The sequence below is a fragment of the Rhinolophus sinicus genome, chromosome 12 (genome assembly GCF_057876585.1).
Source record: "Rhinolophus sinicus isolate RSI-liver-muscle chromosome 12, RSI-T2T, whole genome shotgun sequence".
In the NCBI taxonomy this organism is placed as follows: domain Eukaryota; kingdom Metazoa; phylum Chordata; class Mammalia; order Chiroptera; family Rhinolophidae; genus Rhinolophus; species Rhinolophus sinicus.
In genome coordinates this window covers 3424586-3441100 of record NC_142512.1, presented here as the reverse complement: position 1 = coordinate 3441100, position 16515 = coordinate 3424586, and the positions used below count along the sequence as shown (strand labels likewise).

General features: G+C 41.7%; 1 protein-coding gene across 4 annotated transcripts in view; it reads left to right on the top strand.

Moving 5' to 3' along the window:
• Window positions 1-458: 458 nt before the first annotated feature.
• Window positions 459-16515, top strand: part of PRPSAP2 (phosphoribosyl pyrophosphate synthetase associated protein 2) — a 45597-nt gene continuing 29540 nt past the window's right edge. Inside the window, exons 1-5 of one of the 4 annotated variants that reach the window (XM_074320755.2) lie at window positions 459-611; window positions 11835-11932; window positions 12176-12325; window positions 13244-13296; window positions 15532-15598. In XM_074320755.2, the coding sequence (XP_074176856.2) occupies window positions 12207-12325; window positions 13244-13296; window positions 15532-15598 (239 nt within the window). In that variant the 5' untranslated portion in view covers window positions 459-611; window positions 11835-11932; window positions 12176-12206. Of the gene's footprint in view, window positions 612-641; window positions 1817-3274; window positions 3379-11834; window positions 11933-12175; window positions 12326-13243; window positions 13297-15531; window positions 15599-16515 lie in introns of those variants that run through there. The other 3 variants (XM_019753769.3, XM_019753770.3, XM_074320756.2) reach the window with 3 other exon arrangements.

The following is a 16515-nucleotide window of genomic DNA, read 5'->3' as shown; positions in this document are numbered from 1 at the left end:
AAACTGAGCGTTTACTATACACCAGGAACTGCTAAAAGCGCGGCAGGTGTTCTCACGAAATCCTCCTCACAACTCTGAGATGAGCAATTCTTTCACCTCCGCTTTTCAGATGAGGAAATTGAGGCTGGGAGAGCTGAAATGACTTTGCCCAAGGTGACAGGCCAGTTACAAACTTGAACCCAGACATCGGTACTTCCAACCATCACACTCCGGGCACACTCATATTCCTCGAAGCCCGCCTCTCGCTGTTACCGGGCCCCAGAGCCAGCGGCATCCTCCGGGTCCAGCGGCGCAGCCCCCGTACCTCCTCCCCCTCCCCGCGGGGCAGCCCGCCTCCCTCCCCGCCCACCCCTACGCACCGCCAGGCCGGAAGGACGGCGGTGGCTCGGCGGGCCACGCCCACATCCCTGCGCCAGGTGCTCGGCCTCCCCGCCCCGGGCCCCGCCCCGGGCCCCGCCCCCCGCCCTGCCCACAGGCCTCGGAGTCGCCGCGGACGCCCTACTTGCGCTTGCAGTCGCCATTTTGCTCCTAGAGACGTCGCCGGGAGACCTGGTCCTTTCTTCCTTCGGCAGCGGAGGCTGCGGCGGGGCCGGGGCTGGGGTCGGGGCCAGGTAGGCGGGCGGGGGCCAGCGACGAGCGGCGGCGCGGCCCGGCGGTCCCCGCACTGCGGGGCGCAGGTGCAAGGGGCGGGGAGCCCCGCGGCGCCGGCTGCTGACGGGCCGAGTCGCTGGGCGGCGGCCCGCGGGAGCCACGGGAGACCCGGCCTCACTCCCACAGCTGCCTCCTCCCCGCTCCTCTCCTCTCGCGTCGGGTCCGCGGGCCCGGCCGGCGCGGGGCTGCCCCTCCGACGCCGAGGGAGTCGAGCCCTAAGTGTGGGACCTGCGGCTGCGTGGCTCAGAAAGGAGCCTGGGAGCCGCCATCACCGAGCCCCCAGCCTGCAGAGCCCCTGGTTTTAACTCGACTGGCCTCGTTAGTCGCGGGCATTTCTTTGCCCCCAAACGGTGTTTTTATTCCGCTCAGAACATCCAGCAGAGGTTGAGGGAGCACCTTGATGTAATTGTTAGGAATTCTACTTTAAAATGTTTTCCCCCGTGTATTACATCGGTGATAAAAATCCCCCCCCCCCATTTTAGTATTGGCGCAATTTGGATGTTTAGCTTTTGTAAGGAATAAGGAAATGCGGAGTGGGAGTTTGTGACGTGAGAAAGTGTGATTTGTAATGTTTAAAAATTTAAATGCACAAATAAAAATAATTTATTCACGTTATGAACCCCACTAAATCGTTCCCCTCTTTTTGTCTATATTGCTATTTTGCCCTGGACTATACCATTATTACACAGTTTTGATCAGAGGAGACGCAATTCTGCTCTTCTTCATTTAACATAAGTACTTTTGCGTAGTCCCAGATATTTACCGTTTTTTAAAATATTGTGTATTTAGAGTTTTACATAATTAGTCCATTATAAAACCTTTCCATATGTGCAGTGTCCTCTTAAATCTTTTAGTGACCATTATTGAGCATATAGCTTTTTCTTTCCTTGGGATAAATTCCCAAATAGGAAATGCTGAATTAAAGTTTTGTGTTCATTCTTTTGTACTTGATAGAAATTGTTTTCCAAATACGGCGTATTTACAATAGACTTTTTTCAAAATCTGGATACTTGTCCAATCCCACTAACCATTATGCAGAATTCAGTAGGTGTCAAGTCATTTTTTGTGTTGTTGGGAAATAGGCTGTGTAGCCAGCGGTCCTACACAACTGTCTGTGCTACAATCAGACTGAGGGATGTCTGCTGCTGGAGACCAGGCAGCTCCAGTAAGTTTCTTCATCTGCAGGCTTCACTTTCCCCATGTTTAAAATAGGTCTCCTTCTACTGTGTTTCCCCGGAAATAAGGTAACCAGAAAATAAACCCTAGCATGATTTTTCAGGATGACATCCCCTGAACATAAGCCCTAATGTGTCTTTTGGAGCAAAAATTAATATAAGATCCGGTCTTATTTTCAGAGGAAACATGGTAGTACCCGCTTTATTGAGTTGTAAGAATTCAGAGCGCTCAGAAAATGGTGTTAGCCATAAGAAATCGTTCTGGTGAACGAAGTGCTTGGGATCACAGAGGCATGGAAGATTAATTCAAGTTAGGTTTTGCCCTACGAATTCTCTTCAATACTGATATAAAAAAGGCAAATTTTCTTTGAGGCACATCACTAGTAAAAATAATTCTTTATACTTTATGATGCCTTTAAGTTTGCAAACTACTTTCAATTCCATTTGTTAATCAATGCAGTTCTGTGAGTTCAGGCTTTATTCAACAGACATTAGTTATTTAATAAACATTTGTTGAGCCTCTACCACCTGCTAGGTGTGCTGCTCTAGGCACTGGATGTACAGCCCAGAATATAATGGTAAAAGAATCTCTGCTGTCCTGGACCTTAAATTCTGGTGGGAGAAGCAGTTTTTACCAGGTGTCTGTCTGTTGTCAGGAAGGGAAAGGCTGAGGCTGCCGGGCCAAGTGACCTGCCCAAGGCCTGGTAACCGGTAAACTGTGGAAGGCAAACTCAAGTCTTCACATTCCTCTAGCCATCTTTACATAGAAGGTATTTGCACAGGGACCACTGTAGAGGGAAAGCAACACACTATGCAAGCCTTCCTCGTCGGAAATATGGATGAGTGGTTTTGAAATGATTGGTAGCATGTCCAAAACAAGTGGTTTTTCAGGGTGGTTTCATTCATGAGACTAAACAAATTGTTAAATCTCATTCAGAGAGGAGTATGATTTGCTTTTTGAAAGATGCTGAGATTCTCTGAAAAGGGTGTGTTTTCATATGTGTTATAAATCATTCTCACACATTCTAAAGTAAATTTAGGAAAATGAAAAAGCAACTAGTTTATCTGGAGAAAAATGGGAGTGTTCTCTTGTGTGTGTGTGTATACCTGTGATTCTTTTTTTTAAATTTATTTTCCAATTACAGTTGACATACAATCTTATGTGGGTTTCAGGTGTACAACGTAGTGATTAGACATTTAATACCTTGTGAAGTGATGATCCCGATAAGTCCAGTACCCATCTGACACCATACAGTTATTCCAATGTTATTGATTATATTCCCTGTGCTGTACTTTACATCGCTGTCACTATTTTAATAACTGGCAGTTTGTACATTTGAATCCCTTTCACCTTTCTCACCTATCCCCCAAACCCCTTCCCATCTGGCAACCACCAATTTGTTCTCTGTATCTATGAGTTTGTTTCTGTTTTGTTCATTTATTTTGTGTCTTAGATTCTACATAGAAGTGAAGTCATGGTATTTGTCTTTCTCTGTCTGATATATTTCACTCAGCATAATACTCTCTGGGTTCATCCATGCTGTTGCAAATGGTAAGATTTCATTCTTTTTAATGGTTGAGTAATATTCCATTGTATATATGTACCACTTCTTTATGCATTCACCTATCGATCGACACTTCGGTTGCTTTCATATCTTAACTATTGTAAATAATGCTGCAATGAACATAGGGGTGCATATATTTTTTCAAATTAGTGTTTTGGATTTCTTTGGATAAATACCCAAAAGTGGAATTGCTGGGTCATATGGTAATTCTATTTGTAATTTTTCTAGGAACCTCCATACTGTTTTCCACAGTGGCTGCTCTAATTTGCAATCCCACCAACAGTGCACAAGAGTTCCCTTTTCTCCACATCCTTGCCAGTACTTAATTTTTGTTGATTTATTGATGATAGCCATTCTGACTGGTGTGAGGTGGTATCTCATTGTGGTTTTTATTTGCATTTCGCTGGTGATTATTGACATTGAGCATCTTTTCATATGTCTATTGGCCATCTGTATGTCCTCTTTAGAGAAATGTCTATTCAGGTCTTCTGCCCATTTTTAAAAATCGGATTGTTTGTTTTTTTTGGTGTTGTATGAATTTTTTAATAAATTTTGGATATTAACCCTTTGTCATATGTATCGTTGCCAAATGTCTTTTCCCATTCAGTAGGATGTCTTTTCATTTTGTTGATGGTTTCCTTTCCTGTGAAAAAACTTTCTATTTTGATGTAGTCCCATTTGTTTATTTTTTCTTTTGTTTCCCTTACCTGAGGAAATATATCAGTAAAAATATTACTAAGGGTAATGTCTGCGAGTTTACTTCCTAGATTTTCTTTTAGGAGTTTTGTGGTTTCGGGTCTTATATATAAGTCTTTAATCCATTTTGAGTTTATTCTTGTATATGGCATAAAAAGGTGATCCAGTTTCATTTTTTTGCGTGTATCTGTCCAGTTTTCCCAGCACCATTTATTAAGTAGACTGTCTTTACCCCGGTGTAAATTCTTGCTTCCGTTGTCATAGATTAAATGACCATATAGGCATGGATTTATTTCTGGGCTCTCTATTCTGTTCCATTGATCAATGTGTCTGTTTTTTGTTTTTTTTTTTGTCAGTACCATGCTGTTTTGATTATTATAGTAGTATAGTTTCATATCAGGTAGCATGTTTCGTCCAATTTTGTTCTTCTTTCTCAATATTGCTTTGGCTATTTGGGGTATTTTGTGGTTCCATATGAATTTTAGGATTATTTGTTCTAGTTCTGTGAGAATGCCAGTGGTGTTCTGATAGGGATTGCATTGAATCTGTAGTTTGCTTTGAGTAATATGGACATTTTAACAATGTTGATTCTTCCTGTCCATGAGCAAGGTATATGCTTCCATTTATTTGTATTTTCTCTCTCCTATTTCTTACTTCAGGGTCTTATAATTTTCTAAGTACAGGTCTTTTACCTCATTGGTTAAATTTATTCCTAGGTATTGTATTCTTTTTGATGCTATTGTAAATGGGAGTGTTTTCTTCATTTCTCTTTCTGATAGTTTGTTATTGGTATATAAAAATGCAACTGATTTCTGACTATTAATTTTGTATTCTGCTTTTATTGAATTCATTTATCAGTTTTAGTAGTTTTTTGGTGGAATCTTTAGGGTTTTCTCTATAGAGTATCATGTCATCTGCAAAGAATGACAGTTTTGCTTTTTTTTTTTTTTCCAATTTGAGCATGTATATCCTGCTGCCTTTTATTTCTTTTTCCTGTCTGATTGCAGTGGCTACAACTTCCAGGACTATGTTGAATAAAAGTGATGAGAGTAGATATCCTTGTCTTGTTCCTGATCTTCAGGAAATCCCTTTCAGCTTCTCAATGTTGAATATGATGTTAGTTGTAGGTTTGTCATGTATGGCCTTTATTATGTTGAGGTATGTTGTTCCTTCTATCCCTACTGTACTGAGAGTTTTGATTATAAATTGATGTAGGATTTTATCAAATGCTTTTTCTGCATCTTTTTATATGATCATATGGTTTTTAGCCATGATTTTCTTCATGCGATGTATCACATTAATTGATTTGTGGATGTTGAACCAACCTTGCACTCCGGGAATAAATCCCACTTGATGATTTATGATCTTTTTAAGGTATTACTGAATTTGGTTTGCTGATATTTTGTTGAGGATTTTTGCATCTATGTTCATTAGGGATATTGGCCTATAATTTTATTCTTTTGTAGTGTCTTTGGTTTTGGTATCAAGATATTGTTGGCCTCGTAAAATGAGTTTGGGAGCCTTTCCTCTTCTTCAGTTTTTTGGAATAGTTTGAGAAAGGTAGGTATTACTTCTTTGAATGTTTGGTAAAATTCACCTGTGAAGCCATCTAGTACAGGACTTCTGTTCATCGTGAGTGTTTTGATTACTGATTTGATTTCCTAAGTAATTGGTCTTTTCAGATATTCTCTTTCTTTATGACTCAGCCTCAGAAAATGGTTATGTTCCTAGGAATGTATCCATTTCTTCCAGGTTGTTCAATTTGTTGGCATATAATTCTCTGTAGTAGTTCCTGATAATCCTATTTATTTCTGTGGTGTCAGTTGTTACTTCTCTTTTATTTCTGATTTTATTTCTTTGGACCCTCTCACTTTTCTTCTTGATGAGTCTGGCTAAAGGGTTATCAGTTTTGTTTACCTTTTCAAAGAACCAGCTCTTGGTTTCATTGATGTTTTCTACTTTTTTGTTTTTAGACTCTATTCTGTTTATTTCTGCTCTGATCTTTATTATTTCCATCCTTCTACTCACTTTGAATTTTGTTTCTTCTTTTCTAGTTCCTTTAGGTGTAAGGTTAGATTGTTTATTTGAGATTTTTCTTGTTTCTTTAGGTAAGTCTGTATTGCTATGAATTCCTCTCTTAGAACGGCTTTAGCTGTGTCCCGTAGATTTTGGGTTGTTGAGTTTTCAATTTCATTTGTCTCAAGGTATCTTTTGATTTCCTTGATCTCATTGTTAATCCATTCATTATTTAGTAGCATGTTATTTAGGCTCCTCGTGTTTGTGTTTTTCAGTTTTCTTGTAGTTGATTTTTAGTTTCATAACATTGTAATCAGAGAAGATGCTTGGTGTGATTTCAATCTTAAATTTATTGAGATTTTTTTGGTGGCCTATCATGTGGTCTATCCTGGAAATGTTCCCTGTGCTCTTGAAAAGAATGTATTTCTGCTACTTTTGGGCGAAATGTTTTAAAAATATCAATTATGTTCTTCTGGCCTAATGTGTCATTTAAGGCCACTGTTTCCTTGTTGATGTTCCATCTGGGTGATCTGTCCATTGATGTCAATGGGGTTTTAAAATCTCCTAATATTATTGTCTTACTGTCAATCTCTTCTTTTATGTCTGTCACTATTTGCTTTATATATTTAGATGTTCCTACATTGGGTGTGTAAATATTTACAAGACTTATGTCCTCTTGTTGGATTAATCCCTTTATCATTATGAAATGTCCTTCTTTGTCTCTTGTTACAGTTTTTTTTTTAAAGTCTATCTTGTCTGATATAAGTATTGCTACCCAGCTCTTTCTTGCTTTTTTTGTTTCCATTTGCATGAAATATATTTTTCCATCCCTTTACTTTTAGTCTGTGTATGTCTTTTGATCTGAAGTGGGTCTCCTGTAGGCAGCATATGTAAGGATCTTGTGCTTTTACTCATTCAGCCACCATATGTCTTTTCATTGGAGCATTTAGTTCATTTACATTTAAAGTAATTGATAGGTATGTAATTATTGCCATTTTATTAATTGTTTTATGATTGTTTTTGTAGTTCTTCCCTGCTCCTTTCTTATTCTTTTGCTCTCTAATCTTGTATGTGGATGACTTTCTATAGTGTTATGTTTGGATTCTTTTCTCTTTATTTCTTGTATACCTTTTATGGATATTTGATTTATGGTTACCACGTGTTTCATCTATACCAAGCTATGTTTGCAGCAGTCTATTTGAAGTTGATGGTTGCTTAAGTTTGAACACATTCTAAAATCACTACAACTTTTACTCAACCCTCCTATGTTTATGTTTTTCTCATTATTTTTTACTTATTTTGTTTTTGTGTGTGTCCCTTAATTTGTTATAATTACACAGTGATTTTCTACTTTTGTTTTTTAACCTTTGTGCTGGTTTTATAGTTGGTTGATCTACTGCTTTTACTGTTTGCCTTTGTCAGTTAGAATTTTTTTCTTTCCTGTATTTTCTTATTCATATTTTTTATCTTTTCTTCTTAAAGAAGTCCCTTTAACATTTCTTGTAATACTCATACTCGTTTGGTGGTGATGAACTCCTTTAACTTTTTCTCGTCTGAGAAGCTCTTTATCTCTCAATTCTAAATGATAGCCTTGCTGGGTAGAGCAGTCTTTGTTGTAGGTCTTTGCTTTGTATCACTTTGAATATTTTGTGCCAGTTTCTTCTGGCCTGAAAAGTTTCTGTTGAGAAACCAGCTGACAGTATTATGGGAGCTCCCTTGTAGGTAACTAACTGCTTTTCTTTTGCTGTTTTTAAGGTTCTCTCTTTGTCTTTAACCTTTGGTATTTTAATTATGATGTGTCTTGGTGTGGGCCTGTTCATCTTGTTTGGGACTCTCTGTACTTCCTGGATTTGTATGTTTATTTCCTTTCCCAGGTTAGGGGTTATTTCTTCAAATAGGTTTTCACTCCCCTTTGCTCTCTTCTCCTTCTGGTACTCCTATGATGCAAATATTGGTACACCTGATGTTGTCCCAGAGGTCCCTTAACCTGTTCTTACTTTTTTTTCTTTTTGCTGTTCTGATTGGGTGTTTCCCACTACTTTGTCTTCCAAATCACTAATTCAATGCTCTGCTTCATCTAATCTGTTGTTTCCCTATAGTGTAGTCTTCATTTCTGACTGGTTCTTTTTTATGTTTTCTATCCCTTTGTTGAAGTTCTTGTTGAGTTCATCTGTTCTCCTGAGTTTATTGAGTGTCCTTATAACCAATATTTTGAACTCTGTATCTGGTAGATTGCTTGTCTCCATTTCGTTCAATTTTTTTTCTAGAGTTTTACACTATTCTTTCATTTGGACATGTTTCTTTGTGTTTTCATTTTGGCTGACTCCGTGTTTGTTTCTATGTATTAGGTAGATCTGGTATGTTTCCTGGTCTTGGCAGAATAGCCTTATGTAGAAGGTGTCTTCTGGGGCCTGGTGGCACAGTCCCCCTGGTCACTTCAACCAGGTGCTCCAGTTTTCCCCTGTGTAGGTTGTAAGTGCCCTCCTTTTGTAGTTGAGTCTCGATTGCTGTTGGTACAATAGGTGGAGTTGACCGTCAGGCTGACTGGCTGTGAGGGCTGACCATGACGACAGTGGACAAACTGTTGTGTAGGGGCTGACCTTATGGTGCCAGCTGAGTCCACCATTTAGGTGTCCCATTTGTGGAGCTGGTTGGGTGGTGTTCTGGTACGGTCTGAAGCTGGCCTCTGGGTATGTTGGTTCTGGAACCTCTTGGGAGGGGCTCTGGTGCAGGCTAAGCTCAGCTGTCACTTGTGCCAGGCTTGGGGCCTCCTGGTGGGAGCTACAAAGTGATCTGTGGCTGGTTGCTACTTGTGCTGGGCTTGGACGCACTTGGGACAGGCTGTGCTGTGGTTCAAGGCCAGCTGCCACTTGTGCTGGGCTTGTGACTCTTGGATGGGCAACCATGATGTGAACTGAGGCCAGCCACCGCTATGCTAGGTCTGGGGCCACCTCATGGGAGTACAATGAAGTTGAGACCAGTTGTTACTTGTGCTGGGCTTGGGGCCATTTGGAGCTACAAGGCACACCAATTCCAGCTGCTGCTTGTTTGGGATTTGTGGATGTCTCAGAGCTTTTGGAAAAGCCCACAGTACAAGCTAAGGCAGGCTGCTTGTGTAGAGGAGCAGCTGGAAGAGGCTTGGGCCGGGCTCAGATAGGGTGGGGCGGGGTCTCCGAATCACCAAGTTGGGGCAAACAGTGTTAGCCAGGTAAATGGAGAGCACAGGTTTGGTGCCCTCCTGCGCCTGCTGGCTGTGTGGAGGGAGAATTCAACAAAGGAACAATAGTGCCTGCCAGCACTTCCATCCCCAGAGAGAGTTGCTCCAACCTCTGTTTCTCTAGCTCTGACCCTGAAGTGGGTCAACTCAGTTCTCCCCCATATGTCCCAGCACATTTTCAGCTGCTGCCCCGGCACTGGAGCTTAGAATGAGTGGGTTTGTGAGCAAGTGAGTCACTCAGTCACTCACTCTGCCTCTAACAACCTTGTGGTTTTCTCAGACACAATCCTTGCTGGTTTTATGGGGTATTATGGGGACACCTACTCTGGCATCTTGACTGGAAGTCTGTGAATGTTCTCTGTACTCTTCATTTCGTGCTAAAGTCTATGCTAATGAACCTTCTGCCACCCTCATCCTGGTGATTGTCATGTTTCTGAGGATAACCTTTAAGGACCAGTGGGTGGAGGCTGCAGGAGAGGAGTCTTGGTGTGTCCTAAAGAAGAGTTTGGAATGGATGGGCTCTCAGGCTGTGGGCATTAGACTCTTGGGGGTGTTTGAATATCTGTGGAGTGGCTCCTTGGCAGGAGTCCTGTAGTTGGGCCGAATCACCTCTAAGATCTCTTCCTATGCAGGTGCTTTCGTTCTTCCAAGTCCTCTTAAAAACACTGTTATACTTTAAGGAGCTTTGTATTTGAAGGTCGGGGGTTTGTAAAATGATAGTCACCCATGCATCTTACTGTACTTGTTTGGTACATAACCAAGATGCTACAAGTTGATTCATATGTAACTTCCATTTTCCAAGCATATCCTATAAGTGGGGCACTGTGTTAAGTGCCGTACAGAAGTTAGTTTTACGGTAACCCTGTATGTGAGGTCAGTATTCACAGCTTGTATGGACGAGCAAGGTTAAGTAACTCAGGCAGGGCCTCGCCGTGAGTTACGGGAAAGGAGGAGCCACGACCCAAACATGAATGACTCCAAAGCCTGTGTTTAGAACTACAGGAGAATGAATTTTTTTGTTTCCTTTTCTAGACCTGTACCTTCTGTTCCTGAACAGACATATGTCGGTTGAGAGATGGTGTTAGAACACATCTTGAGTATTGATGAGTAAATGGTATTTCTTTCATTTATAACAGCCACTCTGCCCCACACTGTGATGTTCAGCAGGGGTCAGCCAGCTTTTTCTGTAGAGGCCGGATAAAAACTATTTTAGGCCCTGCGGCTTATACTCACCTCCTATGTACCACTATATCCATAGGCAGTTTGTAAACAGTGGGTGTCGCTGTTTTAGTTACAGCAGTAATCTTTGGAGGGACCTGATTTGGCCCATGGGTTGTGGTTTGCTGCCTCTGCTCCAGAGCTGTTTTCCATGGTAAACACCAGTAGTCCACCTTGGTCTCTAGGGCTTTGGTGAGTTGTGCTTACGTTTCTGTTTGTGATTCATATGCTTGGGTAAATGCATTAAGTGTCCCATATTTCCCAGTTTGGAATGTGCCTTACGAGGTGCACTCTGTGGAAATGCGCCCTCCTACCCTTCTGGTGGGACAACCCCCGTGGCCCTATGGCTCCCTTCTTACAGTTCCTGCAGAGACATGCACATGGGCCTAAGGAGGCCTGTTAGGAGGGTGACCCACTAATCTGGCACGTCCGCACCATGGGATACGGCAGCAGTTTAAAAGGACGCAGTGGATCTCTATTTTCTAACCTGGCTTGTCAAAATGTATCATTTAGTGGAAAAGCACATTATAGATGGATTTCTATGATACCTTTTATGTTAGAAATGTATTTTTTATACATATATTTTGTGGGGGTCAAGTGTGTGAATGTGAAAAAAAGCCTGATGGTGTCAATGCCCAACTGACCTGAACTGGGAAGGTGCGTGGGGGGGAGTGTGGGGTTGGGGCTGGTGCCTAGAGCCTCAACTATCATGTTTCTGCTTTTTGGTTTTTTTCACAAGGAGAATGTGTTTGTGTACTACCTGTGTAATTACAATTTAGGACTAACAGGAAAGATGTGCTTGGCGTCAGCTGGTTCATAGTCTCCACCAGCCTTCCCAGAGCCATCCCAAGTAAACACAACTGCAGAAGTGCGGGGGCTTGCTGGGAAGGTGCGCGCCCCCACCCCTCGCATGGCCTAGGCTGTGGCTGTTGCAGCCGCTCAGCCCAGAGAGCGGAACGTAGCAGAGCACATTAATGGCCAGTGGGATTAAGCCCTCAGCTCCCATGACTTTCTGTCTGTGTACTGTTGCCCGTCATTTGGAAGGTCGCTTCGCTTTTCTGCAAGGTTATTACATGGTCAACCTTGTGTTCCAGTCGATGAAAATGCAGACGACCACGGCAATTTTAGACATGACTCAGGCATGTGCAAGACAGCTGCAAGGCCCGGGGGAGGTGTTCTGGTGAACAGATACTACAGGAAAAGCTGGGCAGAGATGGCTCATCTATTTCTTGTTTAAGGATCGATCAGTCCATGTCCTTGCTAATGGCTCTGCCGTTTTTCTGTGTGTTAATCCAGGAAGAATTTTGTTGTCAGAGCACAAAGGAGGCGGTCGGTCCGTAACTGACCTGAAGCAGCAAACAGTAAAACACTGAGCGCGTCCGCTCCGCTTTCTTGTAAGTTTATCACTTATTCCCAGGTCACGGAAACTAAGTAAATCATGACAATGTATTTCCATAAATTTGGAACCTGAAATCTAAGTGGACTTTTTATTTGTCTATATATGTTTAATATAAAATACTCTATTATGCTGAAAACTGATTTCCTTCAGCTGAAATCATTTGCTGTTAAAAAAAAAAGTCCATTCAAGTGTATTTAATATCATTTGGCAGTTTTTGATATATTTTATATCCTTCTAGGCTCTGAGAATTGGAAAACCAAGAAGGTTTGATGTTTTGTGTGGCGCCACCTGAATTGGAAACCAAGATGAACATAACCAAAGGAGGTCTGGTGTTGTTTTCAGCAAATTCTAATTCATCTTGTATGGAGCTTTCAAAGAAAATTGCTGAGTGAGTTCTAATCATACCATTGAAATCTGTGTTCATTACGTGACGTTTTAAATTTGATAATTGGATTAGCACTGACTGTTAAGCTTGCAGTCAGCAGGTACTTTCTAGTTAATCTGCATATCACCTGTACAGAGTAAGCTCACCTTTTCCACACATTCATCCAGCAGGCGTTTATTGACTGCCTCAGGGGTGTCAGGGATTGTATTAGGTGCTACATATGTATAGAATTATTTGAATATAAAGAACAGTGAAGTGGATGCTATATGGAAATAGTTTATGGATTCTAGTTTGGCATAATTTCAGTTATTTATTCAATAAACATTGAACCCTTACTGTGCACTAAGCCTTGACCTAGATATTAGGGATAAACAGCCAGTCATGATCCTTCTTTCCTACATTTCGGGTCCAGACAAGAAGCAAGTCAACATGATAAACAAGATAATTTCAGACGGTGATAAAGGCTATGCAAACAGCAGTGAAAGGAAGGGTGGGGGCTTAGCTTGGATGCTCAGGTGTCCTGTTAAACTGAAGGGATCATATGTGAATTGAGAAACGCGAATGAGTCCCTGAGTGAAGGTCTGGGGGCAGAGCCCTCCAGGCAGAGGGAGCAGCAGGTGCCATGGCCCGTGCTGTGCGGCAGGAGGGGTTGGGTGTCTCAGGAACGTTGCTGGGGTGTAGGGGGCACGAGGCAACGGTCAGTGAGGCAGGCAGCAGGGGACGTAGACCGTCTTGGGAAGGTGTTGGGTGGGGGTGAGGGGTTACGTAAAGGAGTGACAGTACAATTTATTACTAACTTGAAGTTTTATGATAAGAATGCCTCTGTTTCATTTTTATCAGTTTATGACTTGTCCTTAAATAGTGAAGTTGTTGAGTCTGTTCCGTTACCTTTTCAGCTTTTTCCCCCTTTCTCTTCTCTAGGCGGCTGGGGGTGGAGTTGGGCAAAGTGCAGGTTTACCAGGAACCTAACCGAGGTGAGCTACCTTTGACACGCGCAATGTTGATCTGTGTGCGGAATGTGACGTACTGGCTCAGTCCTCCATCCTCCACACCTGCAACAGCTAGACTCAGTGTCCAGTTAGTTCCATCAGCAGGAAGTCAGGCAGGCAAGGTGGGTGACAGTGGTGTGTAGCTCCCACTCGTACCAGCTCGACACAGAGCCCTGGGGGCAGGTCATACCTGGGGGCTTAGATCTCATTGAATCAAAACTGCGCAGGTACATGAACCAGAACATGAATGGAAACATTAGCTCGCTTGTTGGTTGAACTTATGTCACCTTAGGCTGGATGAGTAAATCTTGTGTGGCCACATATTAGTTGTTATTCTTTACCTCGGTGTAAGCTGCTATGGGTTAGACTTCATCAACTCTTGTTAAGAAATGCTTTTTGCTAGTTGATTTATGTCATTGCGTAAACATCCCAAGTTGTTGTAAAAAGCGTGTATTATTTATCCTTTGTAATTTGAGGGTGGATTGGGTTAGGTTTCGGGTATAGACACCTAACACCGCTTTGTCTTTCTCAGACACAATCCCCGCAGATTTACACGTTATGTGAAATGTTATGGGGACTCCTTAGTAGTAGTGGATATTTTAAATTATTCTAGTGGGGGCCATGGGCAGCTTGCATGAGCTTGAGAGTCAGACGTCTCATTCCTGACAAGTTATTTAACCTTTCTAAACTGCACATAATTAGGGCTGTTTGAGGATTCAATGGGTAATTTGTGTGCCTAGCACAGTTCTTGGCACATGATATAGTAGGTACTCAGTAAATATTAGTCCCTTCTCCTTTTCCACAGTAGGATTTTATCAAATATTTAAATATTATGAAACTTACAAGAGACTTGGATGAAAAGGCACAAATTTTCTATTCCCCCATTTATTTTTCCATTACTGCCTCCTTTCCAGTCTTCCAAGTTGCCCCATGTGGCTTCAGTAGAAAAAAAGTGTAATTGAAGAAAATAGGCAGGGAGCGTTTGGAGACCATTCTGCTGCTAAAGGGAATTGGGTGGTGTCCTCTGTCTAGTCTGCAAGGCAGTGCTGGCGGTGGGCGGCTCAGGGGTAGGTCGGCCCACACGCCAGGTTCATGAATAAGGGGAGAGAAAATACTTGGTGTCTGCTGGGAAGGAAGGAGGGAACTAGCATGTGTGGATTCCTTCCTGTTACAGGTTCTGAAGAGCAGAGTTCAGGGATGACGTTAGGAGGTCCCCGAGATAGCAGGGTCAAGATTCGAAGCCAGATCTCGGTGACTCTAAAACTCATTTTCTTCCCATGATGCCACGTGCCTTCTTCCCCCCCCCCAATATTTTTAATGAAAATGTTCAAACATATAAAAAAGTTGAAACAGTAGTACAATGAACACCCATGTGTATATCTACCACCTAAAGTTGACAGGTAACATTTTGCTATATGAGTATGTACGTGTAGAAGTAAGTTGCAGACGTCAAGACACTTAACTTCTGAATACTTGATCATGCATCTCCTAAGAATAAGGACTTTATCCTATATAAATATATTACCAATATCACATTTAAAGATATTAATGATAATTCTCTAATCATCTAATATCTAGTCTATATTCAAATTTCCCTGCTGTCCTAAAGAGCCTTTTATAGCTGGGTTGTTTTTTCAAAGTAGGATTTCTGGTTCAAGCAATGTATCTCTCATGTCTTCTTCGTTTCTTCTAATCTAGAACAATCCCTCACCTTTTCTTTCTTCTCTCATGACATTGACGTTTTGAAGAGGTTGTCTTGCTCCATTTTGGATTTGTCTAATTGTTTCGTTGTGGCTAATTACAATTTTTTGAGAGTAGGGATATTGGACCTTATTTATCTTTACGCTTACATTATTATAACATTTTTGCCTATAAGTTCTTAATTGTTGCTGGTTGAGTGAATGAATATATTATTTCCTATAAAGATACTTATGTTTAGAGTGGTTCAGTACTTACTGCTTATAAGAAGTGAGAAGGGTAGGTTTACTGGTTTCAAGTCTGAAATGTAATTCCATCTTAAAGATATCATGTAACTAACCGTGTTTAAAAGTGTGATTAATGGCAGTATGCTTGTTACCCTTTTGTAGCATCTAAAACTGTAATAGTTCTAGTTTCTGTATTTTATAACATGGGGAATGATGCACATTTTTTTGTGTGGTTTTAAAAATATAAATCATATGCCTTCTTTACCCCACCCCTCTTATTTCCTTTTCCTGCCAGAAACAAGAGTACAAATTCAAGAGTCTGTGAGGGGAAAAGATGTTTTCATCATCCAAACTGTTTCAAAGTAGGTACTTATCTAGCAGAAGTGTTACTGCTTTCTGGGTTTCAGTTGGGCGTGAGTGTTTAGAATAATAAGAGCTGGCTAGGGGGCGGACGGGTGTCCCAGTTGGTTAGAGCGTGAGCTCTGGACAACAGGGTTGCTGGTTCGATTCCCACATGGGCCAGCGGGCTGCACCCTCTGCAGCTAGAATGAAAACACAAGCTGCCGCTGAGCTGCCACTGAGGTCCAGGGGGGCCGGATGGCTCAGTTGGTTGGAGCGCGTGCTCTCGACCACAGGGTTGCTGGTTCAACTCCCGCAAGGGATGCGCCCCCTGCAACTAAGATTGAACAACGGCAACTGGACCTGGAGCTGAACTGCACCCTCCACAACTAAGATTGAAAGGACAACAACTTGACTTAGAGCTGATGGGTCCTGGGAAAAACACACTGTTCCCCAATAAAGTCCTGTTCCCCTACACCACTAAAATCTTTAAAAAAAAAAAAAGAGCTACATAAGAAGAATTAAGATCGTTTTAAAATTGGTATCTATTACTCTGCTAATTTTTCTGACTTAACTGCTTGCTGACTTTTATGTGGTCTTTCAGTAATCTTGAAGGGTGGACGTAACCAGTTGTAGTAGGCCCCCCCCATCCATGGGGGATACTTTCCAAGACTCAGTGGATGCCTAAAACTGGAGAGTAGTGAACCCTATATATACTATGTTTTTCCGTATATACACATACCTATGATAAAGTTTACTTTACAAATTAGGCACAATAAGGGAGAATGATAACCAATAATAAAATAGAAAAATTATAATGATACACTGTCATAAAAGTTATGTAAATATGGTCTTTCTCTCTCTCTCTGACAACTGATGATAACTAAGATGGCTTACTAAGTGACTAACGGACAGGTGTCATATATGGGATGATTCATGT